The following is a 13,947-nucleotide window of genomic DNA, read 5'->3' as shown; positions in this document are numbered from 1 at the left end:
TAGTTTGATTTGAAAGAACAGAAAATACTAGAAAAACTGTTTGTTTGTTTGTACGTTTTTTAAATAACACTAGAAAGTATTAGAAAAATTCAAGTTTAAATGATAATTGCCTTACTTTTTTTCTCCTTTTTTGGACTTTTTAAAAGTAGGCTAAAATATTAATGATTTTTAAATAATGGTAAAATAAAATAATGCAAATGTCACGTTATGAAAGTGAATATAGCACGGTGAATATAATTGTAAATATATTATATGAAAAATATAATTTTATATCATATTCCAATTTAACCGGAACATTTATAATATATATAAAAATTCAATTGCTTTTCATAAATAGAATAAATAGTGTAAATAAAACCAGTGATATCAGTATAATATAAATAAATAAACTACATATATTACTTAATATGTATATTATTTATTAGTATTTTATCTATATGCATACACACATATATGAAAATACTGTTTTTATTATTTTATCATATTATATATTATATATAGAGAGATTAAAATAATATAAAATGTAAGTATAACACAACTTAAAATCGTTAATCAAATTACTATTCTAATTATATTCTTCATTTTTATATTTGATCTAATTATTTTAAATGATTAATAATTATTTTTGTAATTACATATAATATTATTTTATTCAAAATTAATTCACCCTTTTCTTTTTGCAAGCAACTGATATATAAACTTCTACTCCCTTGAACATTAAATGCATTAATCCATTCCACACATGATCTCAGGGTCTCTCAAGATTCACTTGAGACTGGAAAAGCTTGAATGGATGAGCAAACATATGGAAGAGTGATATACATCTGGGAAACACAAAGCAGGTTTGGACGAGTTTTGCTCAGATTAACTGTTTGTTTTCTCATCTCTAAGCATCTCTCACCCACCATTGCATAAGTCATAATATGATAATATGATATATATATATATACTGTAACATTATTGTAACTTAAGAGTTGAATGACAAGTGAAATTATTTTTAAAACACAGAACAGTATCAGAAGCCAAACAGATGAAAACAGGGGGATTTTTGGTGCATTTTTGAACAGTGCTGGAGCACGTCATTGGCTGGGAGCCGCACACATGTGCAGTGTTATGATGTTTGGAGTCTGGAGTTACTATGCCTGTACATCTGGCTGCTGGAAATCACAATCTGAACAGCGAAAGTGTCCACGCCTTGAACAACACCCTACAGGAGAGAGAAATAAAGCAGTTCAACACCACTTCAAAACCAGTAATACAAACTTTATACTACAACTCACGTGAATGGATCACTGGAGAGCCACACACAAGTGAATTATTACTGATAAAAGAAGGATTTTTAGTTTAGACACAATCTGTTGGCTCATTCACACATTATATAATCGTACACGAGACTGACATGTATGTGAAAATTAGTTCCCTGACATGTAGATGCCAGTCACTCAAAGAAAAATAAAAGATGTACATCTATGTGTCATTAGACAGGTTTCCATCCAAAGTTGTGAATTTAACTTGTGTGCAAGAATATTGCATAAAGCATTTGCAAATAAGCACCGTTTTCATCCGACGAGTCTAAGAGACACAAAATCATCACTTCCTGATATACTGGCACTAAATATCACTATGAAAAGTGAGAGAAGCCACTGAACATAACAATTTTCATATATTATAAATTACTTGTGACACAGAACGAGCAGATGAAACCATGAATGCGGTCATTGCTTTTGGAGGTGGATGCCTGCTGTTCAGGAACACAGTCGTGTAAGACAGTTCTGGGAGCCAATTACACTTTGACAACTGACTTTACTCAGGCATTTTAGAATGACCAAAACATTTCAGATGCTGTGCAACAAGATTGGTCCGCTGGTTAGTCAAGTTATGCCGCATGACTTTTTTGATATGCATGGAGGAATTTATTAGCCAAATGCTTTTCCATCTCCCATTATTCACATTAACCCTTTTTGGGCACAAGAAAAAAAAAAAACAACTCAAGTGAGCATATTTTATTTTTTAATTTTTGCGAATTAAGGATTTATCACAAAAGCTTCTCTTAACAAACTTTGTTGTTGACAGTAGTGACCACATAGTAACTCCCTTGCAACCACCAGTTAGAATACTCTAGAAACCACCCAACAATCCCGTAGCAATCACTTAGAACACCCTACCAAGAGCACCTTAGCAACCATACACAGCACCCTAGTAACCACCTAGCAACCACTTAGAACAACCTAGGAACAGCTTAGCAATGGCCTAAGAACTATCCAGAACACCCTAAAAATCACCTAGCAACACCCCAGCAACAGTCTAAGAATCATCCAGAACATTGCAGCACCCGCCTACTGAAGGTACCACCTAGCGACCACATAGCAACTCACTGGCAACCACCCCGGATACTCTATAAACCACCCAACAATCCCATAGCAATCACTTAGAACACCCTAGCAACAACACAGCAACAGCATAGCAACAACTCGGAGCATGTCAGAAATCATATAGCAACCTCCTAGAACACCCTACCAACCAACCACAAAGCAACTACCTGGAAACGGAGAACTCCACAGCAACACCCCAACATCATAGAGACGCCCAAGCAACACTCCAGCAACCAGCCACAATGACCTACTTTAGCAACACCACAGCAACCACCCAGAACACAGTAACATCCCCTTAGCAATCATCCAGAACACCCTAGCAACCATACAACAACTACCTGGCAACTTCTAGAACACCCTAGCAACATCCTACTGTAGCAATACCCTAGCAACAACCCAGAAGTCAAGTCAAGTCACCTTTATTTATATAGCGCTTTTAACAATGTAAATTGTGACAAAGCAACTGCACAATATCAAAAAAGGAAAATAGTGTGTTAATAATGTAAAATAAAAAGATTAAAAAAAAGATTTTCAGTTAAAGGCATTTCATTATTGAATTCAGTGATGTCATCATCCAGCTCAGTTCAGTTTAAATAGTGTCTTTGCAATCAGGTCGACGATATCGCTGGAAATGAAGTGTCCACAACTAAGCAAGCCAGAGGCGACAGCAGCAAGGAACCAAAACTTCATTGGTGACAGAATGGAGAAAAAACCTTGGGAGAAACCAGGCTCAGTCGGGGGGCAGTTCTCCTCTGGCCAAACGAACCAGCAGTTCAATTCCAACTGCAGCAAAGTCAGATTGTAAGGGCTCAATTGGTTCCAGTGGTCTTTCCCGATGGCTGTCTAAGTGACAGAACACAGTAATAGCCCCCTAGCAATCTACCAATACACCCTAGCAACCACATAGCAACTCCATAACAACCACCCACAACATCCTAGCAACAACCTACTGTAGCAATACCCCAGTAGCGACCCAGAACACAGTAACAGCCCCCTAGACATCATCCAGTACACCCTAAAAACCACACAGTAAGTCCCTAGCAATCACCAACAACACCCTAGCAACAACACAGCAACAGCATAGCAACAACTCGGAACATGGCATAAATCATATAGCGACCTCCCAGAACACCCTACCAACCAACCACAGAGCAACTACCTGGAAACCACCGAGAACACCATAGCAACACCCCAACATCCTAGAAACGCCCAATCAACACTGCAGCAACCAGCAGAGGACCTCATAAGCCATCTAGTAATCCCCCAGAACACATGGCAACTCCCTGGCAACCACCCACATCATTCTAGCAACAACCTACTGTAGCAACTCCACAGCAACCACCCAGAACACAGTAACAGCCCCCTAGCAATTATCCAGAACACCCTAGCAACCACACAGCAACCCCATGGAAACCCCTAGCAACATCCTACTGTAGCAACAACCCAGAACACCGTAACAGCCCCCTAGCAATCATCCAGAACACCCTAGGAACCACCCACAACACCCAAACAACACCCCGACAACCACCCAAAACACAGTAACAGCCTCCTAGCAATCATCCAATGCACCCTAGCAACCATCCACAACACCCTAGCAACAACTTACTGTAGCAACACCCCAGCAACCACACAGAACAGAGTAACGGCCCCCTAGCCATTATCCAGAACACCCTGGCAACCACACAGAAACTCACTAGCAACCATTCACAACACCCTAGCAACATCCTACTGTAGCAAAACTCCAGCAACAACTCAGAACACAGTAACTGCCCCCTAGCAATAATCCAGTACACCCTAAAACCACACAGCAAGTCCCAAGCAACAACCACAACACTGTAGCAACAACATACTGTAGCAACACCCCAACAGCTACCCAGAACACAGTAACAGCCCCCTAGCAATCATCCTGAACACCCTAACAACCACATAGCAACTCCCTGGCAACCACCCAGAACACCATGGCACCTTAGCAACACCCCAGAAATCACGTAGGAATCCACTAGCAACCACCCACAGGATTCTAGTACTGACGATTTTTGCACAAGAAAAAACACCACTCTCATTCTAATCTAAATAATTGTCCTTCATATTTTCTTCAGAAAAAGCTTGGAATATTGTGACTTGAGATGTAGGGCAACCAAAGCAGCAAATAATTTTTTATAATTTTCAATAATTCAGACCTTATCCTTCCAATCAAATAATCCTCTAAGCCAGAAAGGCGGTAAAGAATTCCACGGGCGGTACTTACAGTAAACCAGAGCTGGATTTGTGTAACCAGCAGCAGGGAGGGACCCTCTGTAGTGTGCATGGGCTGAATATAAGGGTGAATCCCAGCCGGAGACACCAGAGCCTGGCACTGAGGAAATGAGACCAGGATCTGCATGGACAATACAAACAGATCAAATCAGATCCCTGTTATCTCAGGCATTCCTGAAGCAGAATTGGTATGACACGCCGAATGACTAAAACACAATCTTATCAGAAATCTTTGGCGTTTTAGAGATCCTTGCTTGACTTGTCAGATGGCTAGCAATGAGTTATGTGAAGATTTCTGGTGAGGTAAGGAAAACAAGTAATATGAGTAAGTTTATGTGTGTGTGTGAGATGTGTAATACGACCATGGGCGGCTTAAATACAGGGTTGAGGGGGTGGGAGTGCAGAGTGTGTCCTGTACTAACTTTCTCTCCCTCTCAGAGAGACACTGAAGATGTTAAGGACAGCGAGTGACAGACCTGAGAGCAGCCAAGAGGTTTCATCCGACTGCCAACAGCTTGTTTAGGTACTCAGGGAAGAGAGGCAGCATGCTTTGGAACGTGGCTCTCTGGAGCGCCAGGCTCTGGGTCATTCTGTGTTCAGCCGCCGGTCAGCTGACTGAGCAAGAGAAATCAACTATCATTGACTTGCACAATGAGCTTCGCTCTAAGGTTCAGCCCAGTGCTGCCTTCATGCAGAAAATGGTAAGAGATGCACCTGACTGGAGAAATACCCTCATTCTTTAGATTTCTGGTGTAATTTAGACTGGTACTGTACATGAGCTACTGAATAAGACGTCTTAGTTAAAGGAAAAGTGTATGCAAAAATGCAAATGTTGTCATTATTTAAGGGCACTCATGTCACTCCACGCTGGTAAGACTTTCTTTCTTCTGTGGAACTTAAAATGAAATTAATGTTGCTGAATCTTTTGAGTTTTTTGCGTCTGTTTTGGAGCTTGACAGCATTGGATATTCTTCAAAATTCAAACATTTGACTTCAGGTGAACCTTCATAGATTTTGTGGAAACTGTTATGCTTTTTTAGGATTCTTTGATAAGTAGAAAGTTCAGAAGAAGAATTTATTTGAAACAGAAATCTTTTGTAACATCATGTCTTTACTGACACTTTTGATCAGTTTAATGCATCCTTGCTGAATAAATGCATTAGTTTGTAAAACAAAAAAAAAACCTTCCAAACTTTTGAATATTACATGATATATAGAAACCATCTTTCCCATCCATGTTGGTGAAGTCTGTGTCTGATCTCTCATCTCACGGGGGCTGTTAATGTTTTGAGCTCAGTGTTTGTGTTGCATGTGAATTATCATCTGCCATCAATCACTGGAATTACATCATATGTCTCATTACTGCTGTAAACAATAATTATCACATTACTATCCGTGGTAATTGAGTCATCATGCATATTCATGGCGCAATCCCTTTTGAAACACAAGGGAATCAAAGTAATACTGCCTGTAATCATGATTATAGTTTACCAAATAAAAACTTCTTGCTCATTATCTAGTCTCCTTTAAAGGGACAGTTCACTCAAAAATGAAAATTGTGTCATCTACTCACCCTCAAGTTGTTCCAAACTTTCTTTTTTCTGCTGAACACAAAATAAGATGTTTTGAAGAATGTTGCCAAACAGTTGCTGGTAGCCATTGAATTCTATAGCATGGGAAAAAAAAGTCAATGGAAGTCAATGGGGACCAGAAACTGTTTAGTTATCAACATTCTTCAAAATATCTTCTATTTTTTGTTCAGCAGAAGAAAGAAATTCATACAGGTTTGGAATAATTTGAGGGTGAACTGTCTCTTTAAGCATTGTTGCTGTGTGAAACACCTCTTTCCCATGTGAATGCAAGAATCACAGCAGCACAATTATAATGCATGAGACCCTTCTTTATCTGATAAAGAGGGACTTTTCGAACAGAAATCATGAAGCGGCTTGATTTTGACTGGATGGAGTGTGTGTGGGCGTTTAGATGCAATGATACTGTTGCGCAACATGTGTGTGAGACATGCTGAGGAATGTGAATGTTATATGAAACCGGAGTGTGAGTGTTTTAATAAAGCCCCATGTGGTCGTCCGGGCTTACGGCCTCGTGTTTGTATTGTGGGAGAAATTCACAGCACAATATGGGAAGATTTAAAGTGGAATAGCCTCTTGTGAAACATATTTTGTTCACTTGCATTTACACAACAGTGGGGTGGATTGCACAAACAACATGTCTTGCATGAAGATTTAAAAAAAGCTTGCTTATTTATGTTTTGTTTCTTTATTCCAGCTTAAATTAAAGGCAGTACAACAAACAAAACTATAAAAATGTATTATTTTTTGCAATGTGGTACTGAGAACATTACTTTTTGCTTGCATTATATTTTAATGCAAATGTAAAGTTATTTTGCAAGAAAACAAAGCTTGTTTATTCATTAATTCCTTCAAAAATTAAAGGAACTAAAGCAAACACTACCAAAAAATATAGAAATAATTTAGTATTAAAATGATAATTTCTTTACAGCATGGAAATGAAAACATGACTTTTTGTTTGCATTATAGTTTAATGATCTAATACTCATGTGAAATATTATGTTATTAATTATTTAATTAAATATTACTTAAAATTATCATTTTACCTAAACACAATAACTACAATTTACATTCGATTTAAAAATAGAAAGACTACAATTTTATTTATTTTCATAAAACATATAACCCTTGTTTTATTTACGATTTCAAAAAATATTTTATTAAATATGTAAAATACATTTTTTGTCTTTGAATATTAGGGTGAAATATGACCAAGTGTTGCAAGATTCACTTGCAAGATTGACTGATTTATGTAAATAAAATAAAATCTTCTAAATGGTTTAATTAAAAGTTAAGAGTAAAAATAACTAATGTCAAATAACATCAAACCTGTTTGTGTCGTTTGAGGTGTGGGACGAGACACTGCGTCTGGGGGCAGAAGCATACGCTACAAAATGCATCTGGAATCGCAACCCTCAACTAGAGGAGCTCAGTATGGGAGAAAACCTCTCTGTACGCATTGGAGCATTTAATGCAACCAAGGCAATGCTGGAATGGTATGACAAATACCTTCACTAAAACATAAATGAGAAATAAAAAATCTGTCATATGCAGAAATATTATCTATAAGCAGATCTGCAACTCATTTCTTTGCACACACAGGTTTGGAGAGCATGTGGATTATGACTTTGAAACGAATAACTGTCCTGAAGACAAAATATGTGGCCATTACACTCAGGTGAACACTGTTTCCGTTTGGTGTGTGTGTGAATGGTTTCACAGCATGAATACGCAGATGTGATGATGTGCTTCTCTGTTGTTGTACAGATGGTCTGGGCAGACAGCAATAGAATCGGCTGTGCTACTCATTTCTGTGACACTCTGGAGGTTCTAGATTTTGAGAAGGTCACTCTTTTCGTCTGTGATTACTACCCTTCGTAAGTGCATTAGAAAAGCCCACACTGAACGTTGCCTCAGTGTTCTAGAACGTGTTCTACAGCACTCTATAACACAACCTGGACAGTATTTATTGTGTTATATGCAATAATCTACTGGATTAGCAAATAATGAAATATATCTTTAAAACAATCTAAAGCAGTGTCTCAACCTTTTCGACTCCAAGATCCCCCGTTATTCAAGACATTTGGGATTAACTGCTTGTTGTCAAACTTTTTTTTATTTACAGAAACTATAGGAGTGACAATATATTGAAATAATTAAATAAAAATAATAGCGCTGGGAAACGATTAATCACGATTAATCGCAAGTTTTTTGTTTATATGACATATGTGTGTGTACTGTTTATATTTATTATGTATATATAAAGACATACACGTACAGTATATATTTTGAATTGAATTTATGTTATATATAAATATATTTAATATATAAACACAACATATTTTTCTTAAATATATACATGCATAAATGCAATAAATATATACAGCACACACACATATATTATGTACACAAAAACTTTTATTTTGCATGCGATTAATCGCGATTAATCATTGCCCAGCACTAAAAAATAAATTACGTTAAAAATAAATATTATGTAATCATAATAATTATTTTAAAAAATATATTAAACCCAAATTAATTCTTAAAATACATTTAATAATAAAATAAATATGAAATTGATAAAAAATCTAAATAATTACATTTCGGAAGATTCAAGAACTGAATGTTCGTTAGGGTTCAGTAATTAATTTATATGGCTTTTTCTACTTGTTTTTTGTTATGTGATGTGCTTATGTGAGGCTTTAAACAATATTTTAACTCACAAACGCCAATGTCTCAGCAAAATAAAATTCCATTATTTTAATTTAGAGCTTGACATAACTTAAAAATGCATATTCTTAATAGAAATTTCCATGTTTTTCCAAACTTTTGAAATCTCACTTTTAAAAATTGTTCATTATATTCAGGATTTCTAAAATGTGAGAACCCTGGTTTCTAAATAAAAATGAATTGAAGTAACACAATAATAAATATAATGTCATTTTTCATCTTGATTTTTAGCTATAAGCATATTTAATATCTTATTTTGTCCTATATTTAAGCCATCTTGCGGCTTGATAATTGAGAAACACTTATCAAAATACTTTTTCCTTCATTACAGAGGAAATTGTGAGGGACAAAAGCCATACAAGTCTGGAGAGCCATGCTCAAAGTGTCCAGATAATCTACCATTGTGTGACGGCAACATGTGCGGTAATGCTAAGACTTTATCAATTGAGATCCAACATGAGATAAAATGAAAAACTACACTATGATTATTTTTATTGTAAACCTTCTCTGAAACCTCTCTCTTCCTCGCAGTGGCTGAGAATCTCTTTATTTCGTCTGAGAAGCCTGAGACAGACGACACCGAAGCTCCGACTGTCTTACCTGAGCATCCACGAATGACGACAGAGCCCGTCGCTGCTCCTGAAGAGACAACTCAAGTACATGTTAAAATTGAGAGAGGCGCGGGAAGTGAACTGAGCCATGGATCCAAGATGGAAAGCGTCTCCACTTCTCTGGTGATGCTGGTCTGGCTGCTGGCGGCTCTTGTTTTGTGAAGGTTTGAAGTGGATGAGAACCTGATGAGAGGCAAAAACATTCCTTTTAAGGAAAAATTGACCTAAAAATTAAAATTTGCTGAAAATGTATTCTCTCTAAGTCCATCCAAAATGTAGATGAGTTTGTTTCTTCAACAGATTTAGGAGAAATTTAGCATTCCATCACTTACTCACCAGTGGATCCTCTGCAGTGAATGGGTGCCGTCAGCTAATAAATAATCCACAAGTAATCCACACCACTCCAGACCATTAATTAACATCTTGTGAAGCCAAAAGCTGTGTGATTGTAAGAAACAAATCCATCATTAACACATTTTAACTTCCAACCAGTGCTTCCAGATAAAATATGAGTCCATAATCCATAATATTGCTTTCTCCAGTCTTCTTGTTTGAACTGGTAGAGAAATGTGCACAGATTTTTAAACTGTTTACAGGTCAAAACAGACTAAAACAGTCCTAAACAAATATCTGTGTGGATTTGGATGTGAGAGACAACAGGGGGTGAACTTTTTCACTGGAGGAAAGGTTATTATGGACTTGTATTTTGGCCAAAAGTGGCGTTTAAATTGATGGATTTGTTTCTTACAACCACACAGCTTTTAACTTAAAAAAAAAAAAGTGTCCCAACATGACACTTTCAGAAGCGCTCTTCCCTGAGCCCTAATTTCTGACACTTTCTTTGACGTCTACACGGGTCTCAGGGAGGCTTAACAGATAAATAAACAGCTTTTTGTGGATTAGGCCAAATGAGTATAAACACTTTTTTTTTCGCAAACATCATTTATCTCATATCTTGACACTGGTAGGATTTGTGCATGTCTTATAGTGACATACGATGTAAATTTGAGTCTTTTATAAAACTTCTGACTCATTATGGCCAAAGACTTGAATTAAGGCTGCGATGGCTTTATTATCCACTATAAAACATGGACGAAAACACAATAAAAAAATAAACCTAAATTTAGGATTTTATGCATTTGAATTAGACATATATATAAAAAATTGGGCTGTATTAAATTTGCATTTGGATTAGCTTTAACATAAACTACAGATTTAACATAAATGAAAAACTTAATGTGATGCATATTTGTCATATTCTGTTTTAAATACACAATAACCAGGTTTATATATCTATCATCAATAAATCCAATCCAATTTGAACTAATTATTCCATACTAGAACTACGTTCATACCTTTTAACTGTATAAATGTAATTGTTTTCACAATAAACAGATTTAAGCTAATTTTAAACAATTTAAATAAATGTATTTGGAAAATATTATTATTAAAATAAATAAAAAAATGATGCAAATATATAATTACAAACCATGCCACAATTTTGGAGTGTGAAAATCTTAACATTTTGTTATATATTTCATTGATTTATGACTGACAAATATACATCACATTAACAAGTTAAAATTGAAGCAAAATATTAGATGGTTTTCTTTGAATTAAACCTCGTTCTATTGCAGCTTTATAGGCCTCTATAGTGAAAGAAAACCTTTTTCTGAAGTTTTAAGATAATCTCATGCAAGTAGACAGTTTTTGATCATCTATTCATCTCAATGTCTTCTCAAGTTTACAGTAAGGATCATTATTTCACAGCAGATTATTTTCATGATATTGATGCAGCAGGCATAAAGCTTTTTGCCTGACAATCATGCTTTTTATAGATTTACAGTATAGCGTTTGTTGTAGTTAACAATTGAATAATTAGACATACTGTAGCCTATACGCTCAGTGAAGTTCACAAACATGACATATCTGTATGTACATCTTTTATATGCAGGCTAAAAGTCATTTATATTGTGTTCAAGTACAAACTCTTCATATAAATGTGATGGTAAAAACTGGGATGGAAACACCTGAACGAACTGGAATGTTTTGTTGTTGTTGTTGTTTGTTTTACTGGATTATGTTTTATGCTTTAGAAAATTTTCAAATGACCTATGTTGGTCATTTTCATAAATATAGGCTATGGTTAATGTCTATATTGTCCTTATTTTTGCTGAGAACTTCTATGCACACTTGTTTGCAATTGTGATGGAAGATATAGTTATTGATCATGTGCATCAATAATAAATCACAGATTATAAAGCTGATGGACACAACAGACATCACTAGATGGCAGTGTAATTCAGTAAAACTGTTGACATGCACTGTTTTTAATGGACTCGATGTAAGTGACTGTTTGTATGGTCACCCTTACAAAAAATGACTGCAGTACATTGAAGTATAACTGGACATTTGCAGTATAATGAAGTATATAGTTGCAGTTCATTAAAGTTCAACAGCAGTAAAACTGAAGTACAATGAAGTGCAACTGTAGATTTGCAGTATAATAAAGTACAGAGACAATATAACTGCAGTTCACGCTGAAATAAATTTAATAAATTTAATCAGACAGACTAAGAAGTTTTTGCATCTGAAATCTTCACCTGTTCAGTGTCATTGTTCAGTTGAAATCAGTGTAGACGCAGTTCATTTAAAAATCATCAAATACAATAATTTCAAATTTGATGATTTTTATACAGTCTACACTAATTTCAACTGAACAATGACACTTTTTACTGTTTAGAGCTGCTTCACAGCAGAAGTGAATTCTGTTTGCATCATTGTTTGACTTTTTATCACTGTAAAGCAACTTTGAAACCATCTGTATTGTATAAAGCACTATATAAATAACGGTGACTTGACTTAAATTGGTTCAGATCTTCAAAAAAAGTGCATGAAACAGACAACCTGAATAAACACAAAATACAGTTCATTAATGATAACTGTACTGCCTTTGTTTTATGTTAATTTTCTTAGGAATATCGGATAATATTTCGTGCTGGATACTCAAAAATAGAATAAATCAGGATTTCTTTTTTTTTTTTTTCACAGCACTGTAAACCAGCATTTACTGTATATTCAGTAGTGTGACATTAATGTGTGGAAATAGGCATTTTTTTGTGTGTGATTGCTATTTTCAGGAAAATGCACTGGTAACAACTAAAAAAAGAAGACTAAAAATATAATTCAACAGAAGCAGAAACAAGCACTCAAATAATGGTGTGTAGTAATCTACTTTATCTTTTATAAAGTATTATCTTTATAGTTTAGAATGCATAATAACTGCTATTGTATTTCAGGAAGGAAGACCTGTGGGAGTGCTGGAGAAATCAAGTGTACCTCGGCTTTCTGTTTCAACATTAAATACATCACAACACATTTAATACAACTGTCAACCTTATGTTATGAGAATTAATACAATTATTAATTCAACAGCATTAACTTAAGGGGGTGTGAAGATTTATCTGGTTAACATCTAGTTTTGGATGGTAGATGCTGTAACTACACAAATGTATGACAAAAAGCAGATATTTTATTAATGATAGATTTTTTTCTCCTTATTAATTTTGTGAGCAACATATAAATTAAAAATGCTTTATTTTATTAATACTTTTACTATTTATAATATAGATTTTTTATTTATTTGTCAAATATTTTTAATGATTTGCTTGCTTGTTTGCATATATTATATTATATTATATTATATACAGTATTTCACAGAAGTGAGTACACCCCTCACGTTTTTGTAAATATTTTATTATATCTTTTAATGTGACACTGAAGAAATTAAACTTTGCTACAATGTAAAGTAGTGAGTGTACAGCTTTTATAACAGTGTAAATTTGCTGTCCCCTCAAAATAACTCAACACACAGCCATTAATGTCTAAACTGCTGGCCACAAAAGTGAGTACACCCCTAAGTGAAAATGTCCAAATTGGGCCCAAAGTGTCAATATTTTGTGTGGCCACCATTATTTTCCAGCACTGTCTAAACCCTCTTGGGCATGGAGTTCACCAGAGCTTCACAGGTTGCCACTGGAGTCCTCTTCCACTCCTCCATGATGACATCACGGAGCTGGTGGATGTTAGAGACCTTGCGCTCCTCCACCTTCCATTTGAGGATGCCCCACAGATGGGTTTAGGTCTGGAGACATGCTTGGCCAGTCCATCACCTTTACCCTCAGCTTCTTTAGCAAGGCAGTGGTCGTCTTGGAGGTGTGTTTGGGGTCGTTATCATGTTGGAATACTGCCCTGCGGCCCAGTCTCTGTTTCAGTATGTCACAGTACATGTTGGCATTCATGGTTCCCTCAATGAACTGTAGCTCCCCAGTGCCGGCAGCACTCATGCAGCCCCAGACCATGACACTTCCACCACCATGCTTGACTGTA

At 35.8% G+C, this 13,947-nt stretch overlaps 1 protein-coding gene across 2 annotated transcripts; it reads left to right on the top strand.

Annotated features, from left to right (window-relative positions):
- Positions 1 to 4,644: 4,644 nt before the first annotated feature.
- LOC306860123 (peptidase inhibitor 16-like) lies at positions 4,645 to 12,132 on the top strand. Of its 2 annotated transcripts, XM_079401665.1 has the most exons (7): positions 4,645 to 4,931; positions 5,067 to 5,329; positions 7,565 to 7,713; positions 7,820 to 7,895; positions 7,985 to 8,094; positions 9,279 to 9,370; positions 9,479 to 12,132. In XM_079401665.1, exons 2-7 carry the CDS (start codon positions 5,174 to 5,176, stop codon positions 9,718 to 9,720), a joined length of 825 nt encoding a protein of 274 aa, XP_079257791.1. In that variant the 5' UTR covers positions 4,645 to 4,931; positions 5,067 to 5,173; the 3' UTR covers positions 9,721 to 12,132. The 2 variants fall into 2 exon arrangements, with proteins under 2 accessions (XP_079257791.1, XP_079257792.1); XM_079401666.1 differs by lacking the exon at positions 4,645 to 4,931 and having other exon boundaries at positions 5,031 to 5,329.
- Positions 12,133 to 13,947: the final 1,815 nt, after the last annotated feature.

The sequence above is a fragment of the Barbus barbus genome (genome assembly GCF_936440315.1).
Source record: "Barbus barbus genome assembly, chromosome: 41".
Lineage (NCBI taxonomy): Eukaryota > Metazoa > Chordata > Actinopteri > Cypriniformes > Cyprinidae > Barbus > Barbus barbus.
The sequence above is the reverse complement of the archived record's forward strand: the minus strand, read 5'-3'. Positions and strand labels throughout refer to the sequence as shown.

Excerpts from the sequence above, each read along its gene's own strand:
- LOC306860123 (XM_079401665.1), top strand. The coding sequence starts at position 5,174 with ATGCTTTGGAACGTGGCTCTCTGGAGCGCCAGGCTCTGGGTCATTCTG. Across the intron at positions 7,896-7,984 it reads TATGTGGCCATTACACTCAG|ATGGTCTGGGCAGACAGCAA; the intron begins GTGAACACTGTT and ends GTTGTTGTACAG. Across the intron at positions 8,095-9,278 it reads GTCTGTGATTACTACCCTTC|AGGAAATTGTGAGGGACAAA; the intron begins GTAAGTGCATTA and ends CCTTCATTACAG.